This window comes from Scyliorhinus canicula, chromosome 8 (genome assembly GCF_902713615.1).
Source record: "Scyliorhinus canicula chromosome 8, sScyCan1.1, whole genome shotgun sequence".
In the NCBI taxonomy this organism is placed as follows: domain Eukaryota; kingdom Metazoa; phylum Chordata; class Chondrichthyes; order Carcharhiniformes; family Scyliorhinidae; genus Scyliorhinus; species Scyliorhinus canicula.
The window spans coordinates 8,783,111-8,799,606 of record NC_052153.1 but is presented as its reverse complement, the minus strand read 5'-3'; the positions used below and the strand labels follow the sequence as shown (position 1 = coordinate 8,799,606).

Sequence of the window (16,496 nt, the reverse complement as noted above, 5' to 3'; positions counted from 1 at the left end):
AACCTCACACTTTTCCACATTGTATTTCATTTGCTACTTCATTGCCGACTCTCCTAGCTTCTCCAATCCTTCTGCAGCCCCCTTGCTTCCTCAATACTACCTGTCCCTCTGTAGATCTTTGTACCGTCTGCAAACTTAGCAACAATGCCTTCAGTTCCTTCTTCCAGATCACTAATGTATATTGTAAAAAGTTGTGGTCCCAGCACAGACCCCTGAGGCACACCACTAGTCACCAGCTGCCATCCTGAAGCTGTTGAATGAACCTTAGAGAGTACTGCAGTGCCAAGCAGTGTGGTCTGGGGGTTTGGGTAGTACAGTTCGCCAGATGGAGTTCACGGTTCAGAATAACGCAGTTGCAACTCCCTTTGCAGCTGAGGAAGGCGTTGAATCTGCGTCTAAGAGTGGAAGACAATAGTTAATCACCACTAACAATACCTGCAAAGGAAACAGTTCAGGATGAAGTACCAGCAGACAGTGTTCCTGCAGAGCACACATACCGTACCATTTTATTTTGTATTTTTGAGGGGGAGCCAATGGGACCATAAATATAAAGTATTGGTATAAAGAGACACAATTTGTTGAAGCTTTTCATCTTGCACTCATCAGATCAAATGCCAAATTTCGGCCAAATTATGCCAACAGTCTCTACAATTTATACTGCAGGAGAAAAAGGTGCTGATTGGTTGGCAAGTCAACTCTGATCGGCTGAGCAGTTAACATGGAGGAAGCAACAGTGAGCTAGAGGCTCCCCAAGGTCCTGAGTAATTCAAAAATGGCGCAAGGCTTGAAAATATTCCTTTTATTTGCAGCGAACGTGTCCCCTAGTGTGAACGTATGCCACTTCGCGCAAGTGAGAGCTGGTCAGCTGGTTTGTGATACAGAGCAAAGCTAACAGCATGGGTTCAAATCCCGCACTGCCTGAGGTTATCCACGAGGTTATCCACGAGGTTATCCATCTCAATCTTGCTCCTCACCTGATGTGTGGTGGTGATCTTCAGGTTAAATCACCACCAGTCAGCTCTCCCACTCAAAGGGGAATGCAGCCTATGGTCACCTGGAATATGACGACTTTAAATGGGCCATGTTATGAGTTCAATAAAAAAATCATTCATGGGTTGTGGACATCGCTGGCTGGACCAATATTTATTGCCCATCCCTAATTGCGTTTGACTGGCTCTTAGTGTAACAATTAGCTTACTCAGGATTATTTACCAAGTGCTGCCCAATTGCAGAATTACATCTAACAGTAGCTGTTTGCTATGGGCTTTGCAAGTGTGGGCTGTTTCAACACGGTTTGTGCTTTGTTTATTATTATACTATATTATTTTTACAGAAGGTAGTCACTAATAAATGTCAACTTGAGCTGACAAGTAGCAAGTAACATTAGCACCAGGCAAGTGTAAAGGCAATGACCATCTCCAGCAAGAGAAACTCTAACCATCACCCCAAGATATTGAATGGCATTGCCATCGCTGAATCCCACACCCAACATCCTGGGGGTTACCATTAACTATGCTAGGAATCCTGTGGTGAGTAATACACCTGACCCCCCCCCCCCTCCCCCACCGAAAGCATGTCCACCATCTACAAGGCATAAGTCGGGAATGTAATGAAATACTCTCCACTTGCCTGGATCAATGCAGCTCCAACAACACAAGGAACTCGAAACCATCCAGACCAAAGTAGCCCAATTAAATGCTGCCCTTTCCACAAGCATTCACTCCCTCCACCACAGCCTCAAAGTGGCAGCTGCATGTACCATCTACAAGATGCACTTCAGGAACTCGCTATGGGTCCTTAGGCAGCACGTTCCAAACCCATGATACTACCATCTAGAAGAGTAAAAGAAGCAGATCCCTGGGAACACCACTACTTGGGCATTCCTCTCCAAGTCACTCACTGACTTGGAAATATATCGCTGTTCCTTCACTGTCGCTGGGTCAAATCCTGGAGCTCCCTCCCTAACAGAACTGTGGGTGCAATTACATCTCAGAAACTGAGGCGCTTCAAGAAGGAAGCTCACCTTCTCAAGGGAAACTAAGGTTGGGCAATAAATGGTGATCCAGCCAGCAAAGCCTACAACCTGTAAATGGATAAAAGAGAATTCAGGAGAAACTCCTTTGCCCAGGGAGGATGGCACAGGGAGATGGTGGTGTAGTGGGGATGTTACTGGATTAGTAAGCAAGAGGTCCAGGCTAATGATCTATCAACAAAACTACCACGACAGCTGGTGGAATTAAAATTCAATTCATAGAATCTGGAATTGAAAGCTAGTCTCAGTAATGGTGATCATGAAACTACCACCGATTGTCATTATACTTTCTCTGGTTGATGAATGTCCTTTAGGGAAGGAAATCTGCCGTCCTTACCCTGGTCTGGCCTACATGTGACTCCAGACCCACAGTAAAGTGGTTGACTCTTAACTGCCCTCCGAAATGGCCAAACAAGCCACTCAGTTCAATGGATGGGCAACAAATGCTGAGCTTACCAGTGACACCCACATCCCATGGAAGAATTAATTAAATTACCCAGAGAGCGGTGAGAATGTGACTTGGGTGCATTTGAGGGGCAGTTCGATAAGCATGAAGGAAAAATTAAGGAACGGATATTCTGATTGGGTCCGATGAAAATAGTGGGCTGGCTCGAGTGGAACATAAACACTAGGATTGGGCCTAATGGCCTGTTTCTGTGCTGTAGAAAATACATCATTGAATTCATTTTTGCCATTTTGGATATTCTTTCCCTGTAAGATCTGCGATTCTATTTCATGTCCCTGCCTGTGTTTTGCAAAAAGCATCAGCAACAATGTAAAGTCACAACTCATGGGCTACCTATCTCAGGCCCCAGTCAATCAGGACCACATCAAAATTGCAAATCTTGAAGACATCTGTGAGTAATTTAAAGCAAAAGGGAAGTATTCCAAAGAGTCTGTACCTGAAGATAAAATAAATATGTCTTGATGGGAATTTTTAGGGGCTGTTTAGCACACTGGGCTAAATCGCTGGCTTTGAAAACAGACCAAGGCAGGCCAGCAGCACGGTTCGATTCCTGTAACAGCCGCCCTGAACAGGTGCCGGAATGTGGCTACTAGGGGCTTTTCACAGTAACTTCATTGAAGCCTTCTCGTGACAATAAGCGATTTTCATTTCATTTCATTTCATTTAAAATTTAAGTTTCCATCCAGTCACCTCTATGAAGTGGCCGAGGAGGCAAACATTGTCAATTCAGTCTTGGCGATTGTTCTTGAAGATATTTTTTTTAACAGCTGGTAGGGATTGAAACAGAGTTTGATTTCAGCTTCCGGAATTAACAGAATTTTGAATGAAAGTATAAGATGGGGGCTGGAATGGGAAATGCAGTCCCTCAAGCCAACTCTGCCATTCAATAAGATCATGACTGATCTTCTACCTCAACTCCACGTTATCCCCCCTCTTGCTCGATTCTCTTCATGGCCGAAAATCTATTAATCTCAATCTTGCCTATTCTCGTCTGCGCATCGGAGGAAGCGAATTCTAAAGGTACTTAATCGTCTGAGTGAAAAGATTTCCCCTCACACCTTTAGATACGTCGATAATAATCACCTCAAAAACGGCATGTGGTAGCAAGTTCCACATTCGCACCACTCTCTGGCTGACCTTTTATCCTCTGACCCTGACATCTATTTCTACAGGATCCAGCCATAGGGAACAATCTCTTTGCTCTGTCAAGATCTCCAAGAATTATATATGTTATACTTCCCACTGTTCTAAACTCAGGCCCATTCTACTCAATCCTCATGGGACAACCTTCATATCCCAGGGCTAATTCTAATACCTCTGTTGCATCCCCTCTCAGGCAAGTATAACCTTACTTCGGCAACGAGGCAAGACAGGCGCACTGTATAACAAATGTGGATCCCCCACAGCCCTACATAATTGTAATGAAATAACCCTGTTGTTACACTAACCCAACCTCTGGCAATAAAGGTTCTTGTTCAATTCATTCTCCTAGCTGCTTGCTATACCTGCAAATTTCCCGAGCTGTGCAAATTGTAATTGATGCTAACTTTTCCATTTTGCATTCCTTTATGTTAGCTTGTCCATCTGGGACTTACAAAGCAGAAGCAAAGCCTGGTGGACTCAGCACCTGTCTCCACTGCCCCAATGACAACTACACATCCCTACCAGGGAGCACCTCAATCAAGGACTGCGTCTGCAAGGAAGGATTCAAAGCTGTAGGACAGGTATGTCAAGGTGAGTTTGTCATATATTTTACGTCGCGGAGCTATGCAGAGATGACACTAGTTTCTATGTGTGCAACAGATTTTATTCACAGTGCTTCAGAAGGTCTACTCCATGCATCAGTTCCAACTACAAGCTCATCTAAAGTTTGTTTATTAGCCCTGAGTCCAACCCCCAGGCTTCACTAACCAAGCACAGTGAGCATCAGGAGGAAACAGACTCACATAACCAAACACGGAACTATTGAACACCACACATCGTGAGGAGGGTGACCAGCAAAACCTGTTCAGGAAAACAGCAACCACATTATCCTAATATTCTCCAGAAATAGAAAATTCCTCTCCAAGTCACCAAGTGAGCAATGGAAAATAATAACAAAATTAACTCAAATCGCATCTTAATTACATTATCTCGGGGCATATTAATTTATTAATAATAAAATATTGGGGCGTGGTGGGAGAAAATGTTGTCTCACTGCCAGAGTTAATCCAATGGAGTAAGAATGGGTCTATACCTGTGCAATTGGAGATGATAAGGTAATGCATACGGGGGAAGGACAAATGGTGGAAATGCGGGATGCACCAGATGAAGTCGAGGAATCTCCAGGATTGCAGAGAAGCAGAGATGGCAATCTGAGCTGTATCAAAAACACCACCAAGAGGGCGAATTCTATCATTGGATTTTAGCCAATGTTATTATTCAGTACAGGACGCACAGATCTTTAAAATGCAGCTGGTGTGATAGTGCGGATGTGGATCAGAAGTGCAACATCAACGAATACGTCCACCTGAAATTTCATTACTTTGAATAAATACATTCTCAATGGGTAAGCAAACCAATAAAGATTACAGAGCTCCTGCAGAAGCCAGAAGTATGTGTTAAAGATCAGATAGTGGGCAGTGATGGGGATGATGTGTTAATGATTGTTTAATGACAGTGATGGGGTTGATGGGTTAATGATTGTTTAATGACAGTGATGGGGATAATGTGTTAATGATTGTTTAATGACAGTGATGGGGGTGATGGGTTAATGCTTGTTCAATGACGGTGATGGGGATAATGTGTTAATGATCATTTAATGACAGTGATGCAGGATAATGTGTTAATTGTTTAATGACAATAATGGGAATGATGTGTTAATTGGTTAATTACAGTGATGGGGATGATGTGTTAATGATTGTTTAATTATAGTAATGGAGGTGATGTGTTAATGATTGTTTAATGACAGTGAAGGGGATGATGTGTTAATTGTTTAATGACAATAATGGGAATGATGTGTTAATTGGTTAATTACAGTGATGGGATGATGTGTTAATGACTGTTTAATGACAATGAAGAGGATGATCTGTTAATGATTGTTTAATGATAGTGATGGGATGATGTGACGATTGTTTAATGACAGTAATGGGGATGATGTGTTAATGATTGTTTAATGACAGTGATGGGGATGATGTGTTAATGATTGTTTATAGACAGTGATGCTGATGATGTGTGAATTGTTTAATGACAGTTCTGGGGAAGATGAGTTAATTGTTTGATGACAGTGATGGGGATGATGTGTTAATTGTTTAATGACAGTGATGGGGATGATGGTTAATGATTGTTCAACGACCGTGATGGGGCTGATGTGTTAATTGTTTAATGACAGTGATGAGGATGATGTATTAATTCTTTAATGACAGTGATGGAGATGATGTGTCAATTGATTGATGACCGTGATGGAGATGATGTGTCAATTATTTGATGACAGTGATGGGGATGATGTGTTAATGATTGTTCAAAGACAGTGATGGGATGATGTGCTAATTGTTTATTGACAGTGATGGGGATGATGTGTTAATTGTTTGATGACAGTGTTGCGGTGTTGTGTTAATTGTTTAATGACAGTGATGGGGATGATGTGTTATTGTTTAATGACAGTGATGGGGATGATGTGTTATTGTTTAATGACAGTGATGGGGATGATGTGTTCATTTTTTGATGACAGTGATGGTGATGATGTGTTATTGTTTAATGACAGTGATGGGGATGATGTGTTATTGTTTAATGACAGTGATGGGGATGATGTGTTATTGTTTAATGACAGTGATGGGGATGATGTGTTCATTGTTTATTGACAGTGATGGGGATAATGTATTAATTGTTTAATGACAGTGATGGGGATGATGTGTTAATGATTGTTTAATGACAGTGATGGGTTGATGTGTTAATTGTTTATTGACAGTGATGGGGATAATGTGTTATTGTTTAATGACAGTGATGGGGATGATGTGTTATTTCTTTAATGACAGTGATGGGGAAGATGTGTTAATGATTATTCAAAGATAGTGATGGGATGATGTGTTAATTGTTTAATGACAGTGATGGGGATGATGTGTTAATTGTTTAATGACAGTGATGGGGATGATGTGTTAATTGTTTAATGACAGTGATGGGGATGATGTGTTAATTGTTTAATGACTGTGATGGGGATGATGTGTTAATTGTTTAATGACAGTGATGGGGATGATGTGTTAATTGTTTAATGACTGTGATGGGGATCATGTGTTAATGATTGTTTAATGACAGTCATGGGAATGAAGTGTTAATGATTGTTCAACGACCGTGATGGGTTGATGTGTTTGTTGGTGAACGGTAGTGCCGTGGAGTTGTTTGTGCGATTGTTAATGGACTGTGGTGTGCGTGTTCTGTTGATGATTGTTGAGTGGGCAGAAATGTGCGACCTGTTATGTTAATGTATCTTTTTTCTATCGAGCAGTTGTCCAGTGCCCCAACATGCAGCCGCCCCTGAATGGCTACTTCATCCAGAACTCTTGTAATAACTATTACAATTCCGCCTGTGGTATGCGGTGTAAAGTCGGGTTTGACCTGGTTGGAAGCAGCATCCGTTTGTGTCAATCCAACAGCCTCTGGTCAGGCCTGGAACCCCACTGCAGAGGTAACTTAAAATCCACGTCTTCGGGTGTTTCATTCTGTTTTTTCGCTCTTCTTTTATCCTTTCTGCTTTCTTGCTTGTTTCACATTTTTAAGCTTTCAGCTCCTTTACACAATGAAATCCATCGCGTGTCCAACAGTGTTAATCGGATGAGGCTCGTTAATAAACGTGAACCCAGCTCACAGATCACTTCTTTGCTGAGAGAGTTGATTGACTTGTTCAGTCTCAGAGCTCTCCTCCCACACACCCAGGACGCAATTCTCCGCTCAACACGCCGCCCTGGCACCCCCCGCGATTCTCCCACCCCCCGCTCGGATGAATCGCCGCTCACTGGTTTTCACGGCGACCGGCAATTCTCCGGCCCGGATGGGCCGAGCAGCCTGACGTTCCCGACCGGTTCACGACGGTGGCAACCACACCTGGTCGCTGCCATCGTGAATATGGGCGCCAAATGCTCGTTTGTGGCTTGTGGGGGGCAGATAGGGGAGTGAGCACCACGGCCGTGCTCAGGAGGCGACTGGCCCGTGATCGGTGGCCACCGATCGTCGGGCCGGCATCTCCAAGCGATGCACTCTTTCCCCTCCGCCGCCCCGCAACATCAAGCCGCCACGTCTTGCAGGGCAGCGGAGGGGAAGACGGGAACCGCGCATGCGCGGGTCGGAGCAGTCAGCCGTCGTGACGTCAGCTGCGCATGCGCGGGTTGGAGCCGGCCAACCTGCGCATGCGAGGCTGACGTTACTTAGGCGCCGCCATCGCGTCATTCTCGGCGCGCCGCCTTGACGCAAGTTCACGACGGCCTTCCCGATTCCGCACAGGAGCGGAGAATTCCGCCCCCAGTGTCCCAACTATCCCCTACTATGAGTGATCAAAGACAATGAATACCCTTAACGGATGGTAAGTTGGCACAGTGGTTCACACTGCTGCCTCACAGCACCAGGAATTCGATTCCAGCCTTGGGTGACAGTCTTTGTGGAGTTTGCACTTTCTTGCCGTGTCTGCGTGGGTTTCCTCCCACAGTCCAAAGATGTGCAGGTTTGGTGGATTGGCCATAATGAATTGCCTCCTCGTGTCCAAGGATGTGTAGGTTACGTGGGGTTATCGGGTTAACGGGGTAGGGCGGGGGAGTGTGCTTAAGTAGGGTGATCTTTCAGAGGGTCAGTACAGACCTGATGGGCTGAATGGCCTCATTTGCACTTTAGGAATTCTACCTATTTCTCTTAGCCATAATAATGTAATCGACATTAACAGGCCTCAACAATGCAATTGACCAACAGAATGCTTCCAGTTTGACAAGATATCTGAGGGGGCTCCCTGATGAGGCATCTTAGATTTGAAGTTTGATGATGCATGAATAAGCGGGAGGCCTGGAGAATGGCAGATAGCTAAAGTAATGCTCAGTTTCCAAGAGTGAGTCCAAGCTCAGTTAGCAACATCAGGGCTGATTAGTTCATCACCTATTGTTTCGATAATTCAGGAATCTTGAATTAAAGATGAGTTGACTGAATATCGTTGAAAGAGTGATCCAAATTTGTACCATCCGCCTCTTTTTTCAGATCTCCCTACAGATTTCCCCTTTTCAAACATTTACCCAATTTCTTTTTGAAAGTTACCATTGACTTTGCCCCCACTGTCCTTTCAAACTGCCTACCCAGCTCATAACTCACTGTGTGAAGAAATTTCTTACATATCCTCTGATTTATTTATTCAATCCATGTCTCCTGTTTACGGATTCTCGTGCCAGGGTCCTGTCTATCCTCTTGGATGGATGTGAATGATCTCACACTGCTATTCTAAAGAAGGTCAATCAGTGTCTTCAACCAACACCACTAAATCTACCTCGCTGCTCAGGCCTCATCATCGAGGTGCGACTCCCCAAACCTTTTTCAACAGCACCTTCCAATCCCGCGACTTCTGCATCCGAGATAGCCGAGGACAGCAGACACATGGGAACACCACCCCCTGGAAGTTCCCCTCCAAGTCACTCACCACCCTGACTTCGGAATATCGCACCGTTCCTTCACACCACACGGACTGCCGCGGTTCAAGAAGGCAGCTCACCACCATGTCATCCAAGGGCAATTAGGAACGGGCAATAAATATTGGCTTATCCAGCGAAACCCACATTCTGTCAATTAATGTTGTTAATCTATGCCCTCCCTAACCCACACAGCCACACTTCCAGGCCATTAAATCTAAAATAGTCATTAGCAATTGAGAATCACCATAAACAGCTTATTATTTACTATAGTTCTGTGTGAATTTGATGTTGGGTCTAGACATAGCAGACAATGGAAGGGTGTGTATTTCTAAGATGCTTTGACATTACTCTGGTGCGGTCAGTATCTAAGACCCATGCCAATGGTGAAGTGTAAATGATCCAACCTGTCTTTTCCTGGTTACGGAGGGCACCCACTTTTCAGGCATCTTTCAATTGGCCCTTGGCGCCGTGTCTTTGGTGAATTTAGCCAGTTGATTGTCTAAAGGGGATTTTTTAACCCAACCAGGGAATCTAACTCAATCGGTTTTACATGAAGTCAACAGAGACCAATGCAGGATCAAGGTGTCCTGTAAGGTTCTGCTCAGCACTTCTGGTCGAAATGACCATCCATCATTACCCCACTGCTCCCCACCCAAGCCACAAACACACACATTCCCAATATACGGAGACCGTCGCAGGAATGGTCCTTTTCAGGCATTCTCCCAGTGCCCAGACAGTATTAAATCGGGCTGTATGAGAAACTGTTTAAATACACCAGAAACTGTGCTTCACACATTGCATTTCACAGCAGCTTCCTGTTTATTCCTGACTGTTTTCCTCTTGCTGTGCAGTCAGGTCCTGCCCCAAGTTACGGAAGCCTGAACATGGCTCTTTAAACTGCTCAACTGACGGCACATCCTACAAAACCGTTTGTCACATGACCTGCAGCAAAGGCTACATGTTGGAGGGAAGGTCGAAGCTCACCTGCCAAGCGAACATGCTCTGGGATAGGAAGGAGCCGAGATGTGTTGGTAAGTCGCGTGAATGAGCAGAGGCCTGGGTTTGATTCCAAACTTGGGCAATTGTCTGTGCGGAGTCTCCCCATTTCTGCGTGAGTTTCCTCCGGGTGCTCCGGTTTCCTCCCACAGTCCAAAGATGTGCAGGTTAGGGTGGAGTTGTGGGGATAGGGCAAGGGATGGGCCTGGGTAGGGTGCTCTTTCAGAGGTCGATGCAGACTCGATGGGCCAAATGGTCTCCTTCTGCACTATAGGGATTCTATGACTAACCTGTCCAAGGAATTAAATGCCCAGAGGCGATTGTCGTTATTGTCTGGATCGGTTGTAAATTCTAAATCTGAGATTGCTATTTTTTGTTAACTAAAAGTAGTGAGGGAAACAGGGTAAAAGTGGACATGTGGCATTAGGTCAGCATTGACTGGCAGACCAAGCCAGAGAGGCTGAATGGCCTCCTCTTGAATTTAGGCGCGCATTCTTTCTGATGAATTCAAGATTCAGAACGGTAAAAACAAACTAGATTTCAAGTGTTGCTCACAATAGCTTCACACCAACAGATACCAAGGGCAGGATTCTCTGACCCCCGCCGGGTCGGCGAATCGCCCGGGGCCGACGTCAATCCCGCCCCCGCCGTGTGCCGAATTCTCCGCCAGCAGAGATTCAGCGGGGGCGATGGACCGAAGTCCCGCCGCTGTCAAGCCTTTCCCACCGGCGGAAATCAAAACACCTACCTGACCGGCGGGATTGGCGGCGCGGGCAGGCGTCGGGGTCCTGGGGGGTGCACGGGGCGATCACGGTGGCCTGGCCCGCAGTTGGGGCCCACCGATCGGCGGGTGGGCCTGTGCCATGGGGGCACTCTTTTTCTTTCACCTTCACCATGGTCTTCACCATGGCGGAGGCGGAAGAGACCCCTTCCCCTGCGCATGCGCTTGGATGATGTCAGCAGCCGCTGACGCTCCGGTGCATGCACGGACTTACGCCGGCCGGCGAAGCCCTTTCGGCCCCGGCTGGCGTGGCGCCAAAGGCCGTTCACGCCAGCCGGCGGAGTGGGAACCACTCCGGCGCGGGCCTAGCCCCTCAACGTGAGGGCTTGGCCCCTAACGGTGCGGAGACCTCTGCATCTTTGGGGCGGCCCGACGCCGGAGTGGTTCACGCCACTCCAACACGCCGGGACCCCCCGCCCCGCCGGGTAGGGGAGAATCCCGGCCCAATTCTCAACAAAGTCCACACTCAAAGCAGAATTTCCGGGTCTGAGGATTTCAGTACAAGTTCTGTGGGAGGATCGATTACATCAGAAACGTTAACTCTGTTTCTCTCTCCACAGATGCTGCCAGACCTGCTGAGTTTATCCAGCACTTTCTGTTTTAATTTATGATTGAGTATTCATTGAACATTGTTTAGCCAATTAAAAAAGAATATTTTAGTCACTGCAACCTGACAATTGTCTGTTCATTTGTTCTCGTGCTGTAGGTTAATGTCATTCTTCACAATGAAAAAATCTCTCACATTTATTTAAATTCTGCTTTAGATTTGAAGGCCAGAACTTCATGGCGATTAACAGAAGGCAATAATGTTGGAATGAAATAGATTGTGATGGTGAACTGATTTATTTCTGTGTCTCTTGTTTAAGACGCGGGCGGAGACTTGCATGTTCATCATTTTTATCATAGAATTTACAGTGCAGAAGGAGGCCATTCGGCCCATCGAGTCTGCACCGGCTCTTGGAAAGAGCACCCTATCCAAGGTCCACACCTCCACCCTATCCCCATAACCCAGCAACCCCACTCAACACTCAGGGCAATCTTGGACACTAAGGGCAATTTATCATGGTCCATCCACCTAACCTGCACATCTTTGGACTGTGGGAGGAAACCGGAGCACCCGGAGGAAACCCACGCAGACACGGGGAGGACGTGCAGACTCCGCACAGACAGCGACCCAAGCCGGAATCAAACCTGGGACCCTGGAGCTGTGAAGTAATTGCGCTATCCGCAATGCTACCATGCTGCCCTTTCCCCTGGAAATAAGTCTCCATTTTAATCAACATGTATCTGCGAGTCAGAAGGCAGAATGTACAGATGACAGCACCTTGCTGATCAAGTCAGCCTCACCTCACTGGTTATCTAGGTGAAGCTACTGCCACCAGCTGGCATACTTGGCAATTGCATCAGAAAGCTTAACTCCAATTTGGGGGCAGCAGAGAGATCTTGTGCCACTCACATTCCTCCCAGGCAGCATATGGTTAATACCGCCTTCGTTACCATCACAACCATTCTAAAGTTTGTGCGCAACACCAATCCGACCATCATTGCACTGGAGGACGGCAGCACGGTGGCACAGTGGGTTAGCCCTGCTGCCTCACGGCGCCGAGGTACCAGGTTCGATCCTGGATCACTGTCCGTGTGGAGTTTGCACATTCTCCCCGTATTTTTATGGGTTTCGCCCCCACAACCCAAAGATGTGCAGGGTAGGTGGATTGGCCACGCTAAATTGCTCCTTAATTGGAAAAAATAATTGGATACTCTAAATTTATATATTTTTTAAAAATTGATCGAGAGGAGGACCATGACAATACACAGGAAGACATTGAAGAACGTGGAAAATTGGCGTGTAATTAGAAACTGAACTTTCAATAAAGATAAATGCAAAACATTTCAAAGAAGACAAATAAGGAGACCAAATACTGCTCAGAAAATAAGTATCAAAATGGGGTAGAAGAGCAGAGAGATCTCGGGGACACAGGGCACACAAATTATTCATTTATAACAGATTAATATGGCTAAACAAAAACACAAACAAACACACTAGGATTCATTACCAGAAAGATGGACTAGTAAAGTTGAGAAGTTATATTACATTTGTGTAGACTCTTGGTGAGATTGTACTGCAGGTACTGTGCACTGTTCTGATTCCCAGGGGGAGATAGTGATATAGTGGTAATGTTGCTGGACTAGTAATCCAGAGGCTAGGCAAACGTCCTAGTGACACAGGTTCAAATCCCACCACCGTAGCTGGAGAATTTTAAATCCAATTAATAAATCTGGAATATAAAACTACTCTCAGTACACTATTATTCATTGTTGTAAAATCCCACTTGGTTAATGCTTTCAGGCAAGGAAACTTGCCATTCTTACCTGTCAGGACATTTCCTATCAAGGGATTGCCATTGACCAGAAACTGAGCTGGAACCAGCCATATAAATACAGTAGCACCAAGAGCGAGCCAGAGCCGTGTGTACCATCTGTCATAATATCCACTCATGTATATCATGAGATGCAGACAGGCAGTGATTGACACATAGGATAACCAATGAATACACAAGACACAGAACAACCAATCACCAGACAGGACACCACCACTATAAAGCCCACAGGGCATTAAGGCTCTCCCTCTCTCACAGGACACGGCAAGGGAGATAGTCGCAGTGCACAAGCCAATGAACATCATCACCATGTGATAGAGAGCTTGTCTGGTCAAACCAGTAGGAGGTTATCAGTTAGGTTAATAGCGTGTCAACCCACAGCAGATTATGTACAGCAATCAACAGGTTCAATAAAACAGTGTTGGACCATCTCCTGTGTCGGAAGCCTGTTTCCCGTTTTACTGCATCCAGTTGCAATCGATGTTAGACCAACACATCACCATCGGCAAGGTGCACTGCAGGAACTCAACAAGGCTCCTTCGCCAGAACCTTCCAAACCCACAAACTCTACCATCTAGAAGGACGGGGGCAGCAGGTACATGGGAACACCACCCCCTGGAGGTGTCAAAACTCTGGAACTCCCTCCCTAACAGCAGTGTGGGAGTACCTACACCACATGAACTGCAGCAGTTCAGGAAGATGGTTCCAGCATGAAACATGCTCTGTGAGACACTGAGCACTGTTTTGTGTGTGTGTGTGTATGTGTGAGTAAGCTGGGAACCCAGGCTGTGGGTTCAAATCCCACCAAGGCAATTAATGAAAAATATGCAATTGAAAGCTGGTCTCAGTAATGGTGTCAGGAAACTGTTATTAATTGTTGTAAAAACCCATCTGGTTCACTAATGCAACACACATTTTAGGGTGGCATGGTAGCACAGTGGTTAGCACAGTTGCTTCACAGCTCCAATGTCTCAGGTTCGATTCTCGGCTTGGGTCACTGTCCGTGCGGAGTCTCCACGTTCTCCCAGTGTCTGCGTGGGTTTCCTCCGGGTGCTCCAGTTTTTTCCCACAGTCCAAAGATGTGCAGCTTATGTGCATTGGCCATGCTAAATTGCCCTTAGTGTCCTCCTGTTAGCTGGGGTTGCTGGGTTACGGGGATAGGGTGGAGGTGTGGGCTTAGGTAGGGTGCTGTTTCCAAGGGCCGGTGCAGACGCAATGGGCTGAATGGCCTCTTTCTGCAGTGGGCGCTCTAACCTGAGAAATGTAAAATTCTGACCATGGAGAAGGTGCAGAAAACAAATCTTCCTCTAATCCCAGAGCTGAGAGGTGAGAGCTACCAGGAAAGAGTGAACAGGTTGGGGATCGTTTCTCCGTGAAGGAAATGTGTGAGGGGCTGAGCGGACCAGGAAGGTCTTTCATGTTACAAAACGGTTTGGTGTTGGCAATACTGGAGCCATTATCAACAGAATTACTATGGTTTCTCTGTGCTGCATGATATTACAGGGCTTGTCCCGATAGGAATGTTTTTTTTCTTCTGCCACACAGAGAGTTTGTGATTATCAATGTACAAACATACTTGCCAGCACAGTCAACACCCCAACCAAATATTCCGTATGGAAGAGATTAGTCCAAAACCCAAACGAGATGGGCAAAGAACTCGAAGCCTGCATCGTTTTCACATCGATGTTTTCATTTAATTTGAATCTATTTTGTTCGATTTATTCCCGCTGTTACCTGTTTTCAGTTCTATTTCTCTTGGCTTTTCAACAGAGGTCCATTGCACAGCCATTCAGAAGCTGAGTGGGGTGATAGTTTCCCCCACTGTTTGCAGGAAAACAGCAATGAAACCAGGGAGCGTGTGCAAATTGAGCTGTCGCCATGGTTACAGCCTGTCTGGCGTCAAGGAGGAAGTTCACTGCCTGAGCAGTGGCAAGTGGAGTCAGGTGCTGCAAAAGGCCTTTTGTCAAGGTAAACCCCCTTTCCCCAGAACTTTATCTTTGCACTAAAATAGGGCTTGAGTTTGGAGCCTTCTGCAACATCCACACTTGTGCCCAAATATAAGAAGTTGGTTGTTTACCTCCTTGCTGTCTGTGGTGTCTTGCTACTGTATTTCCTATATTACAACATTGATCGCAGGCCGCATTTACGGGCCATGCCGATGGTAACCCTGTCACAGCCATTTTGCAGGAACTTCTACGGGTTTAAATGTTAATCAGGTTGTTCATTGCCCACCATCAGGGTTCTCGTGACTTTAACAGAAAGGTTCCTGCCTTCAGGAGCTTTCAACAATCTGAGAGTTGACAGCTCTCCAGTCCCAGTAGCGCCACTAGGAGCGGTGGCCACTGCTGGAAGTGCAACAGGCCACACAACCAGGACATCGATGGAGGCCTCCAGCAGATAGGTGAGAGTGGCCGGCTCAGTGGAGTCAGTCAGGCAGGCCCTGCCCCCGGAAAGAGGGAAAGAGGGGGGACTCTCAGTGGGCTTGGGTGATGTGTGGGGGAGGCTCAGCCCTTGCTGCCAGGGAAACGGTCTGTGGGCCTCAGGATGTCCAGTCAGAAGGACCCTCCCAATACCAGAGCCCACAGGGAGGCTGCCAGGACGTACCGCCGCCAACATGATCACAGCCTCCTACATGGTCACAGCCATCAATATGTTCACGGCCTCCAGCACGGTGCACGGGCTTCAACACAGTTCACGGCCTCCAGCACGGTGCATGGCCTCCAACATGATCGCGCCCGCCACTCCTGGCCACTAGTAGAATAACAGTGGTACCAGGATCATGTCATTAATTGGTGCTTAATTGGCTGCTCAAGGATCTCAAATGGCTTCCGGTTGGGAATGTCTTCCCTGCTCCTACCTTAATGGGTGGGGGAGATGAGAGGGTGACCGCCTGTCCGTTCACATTTAAATACACATTCCCGACCATCTTAATTAACTCTTAATTTCAAAAATACATGAAGTCTTTGGTTGTCCAATAACTAGATTTGTAAAGTTAAACACAATTAACATTTATTAATGACAATAACTAATTAAATAGGCAACAAATACAACTGGTTAACTACTACCTAATTTCTAACCTCTCGACTCTCCTTTAACCCTCTCCGCCCTCTATAAATACACAAGACAGCCAAACACAGAGGGGAAAGAGAGGTGTAAAAATAATACTAAACTTAAAAGGATAAAAGTCTCTGTTTCAGATGGATGTCTT

At 46.0% G+C, this 16,496-nt stretch overlaps 1 protein-coding gene across 4 annotated transcripts in view; it reads left to right on the top strand.

Annotated features, from left to right (window-relative positions):
• svep1 (sushi, von Willebrand factor type A, EGF and pentraxin domain containing 1) overlaps nucleotides 1–16,496 on the top strand; it is a 225,490-nt gene that overhangs the window by 60,858 nt on the left and 148,136 nt on the right. For all 4 annotated transcript variants that reach the window (XR_005461542.1, XM_038804133.1, XM_038804134.1 and 1 more), the window contains exons 4-7: nucleotides 4,074–4,232; nucleotides 6,979–7,158; nucleotides 9,985–10,164; nucleotides 15,059–15,256. Coding sequence is in view for 3 of the 4 variants with exons in the window: in XM_038804133.1 (XP_038660061.1) it covers nucleotides 4,074–4,232; nucleotides 6,979–7,158; nucleotides 9,985–10,164; nucleotides 15,059–15,256 (717 nt within the window). In the remaining variant the exon portion in view is untranslated. The remainder of the gene's footprint in view (nucleotides 1–4,073; nucleotides 4,233–6,978; nucleotides 7,159–9,984; nucleotides 10,165–15,058; nucleotides 15,257–16,496) is intronic.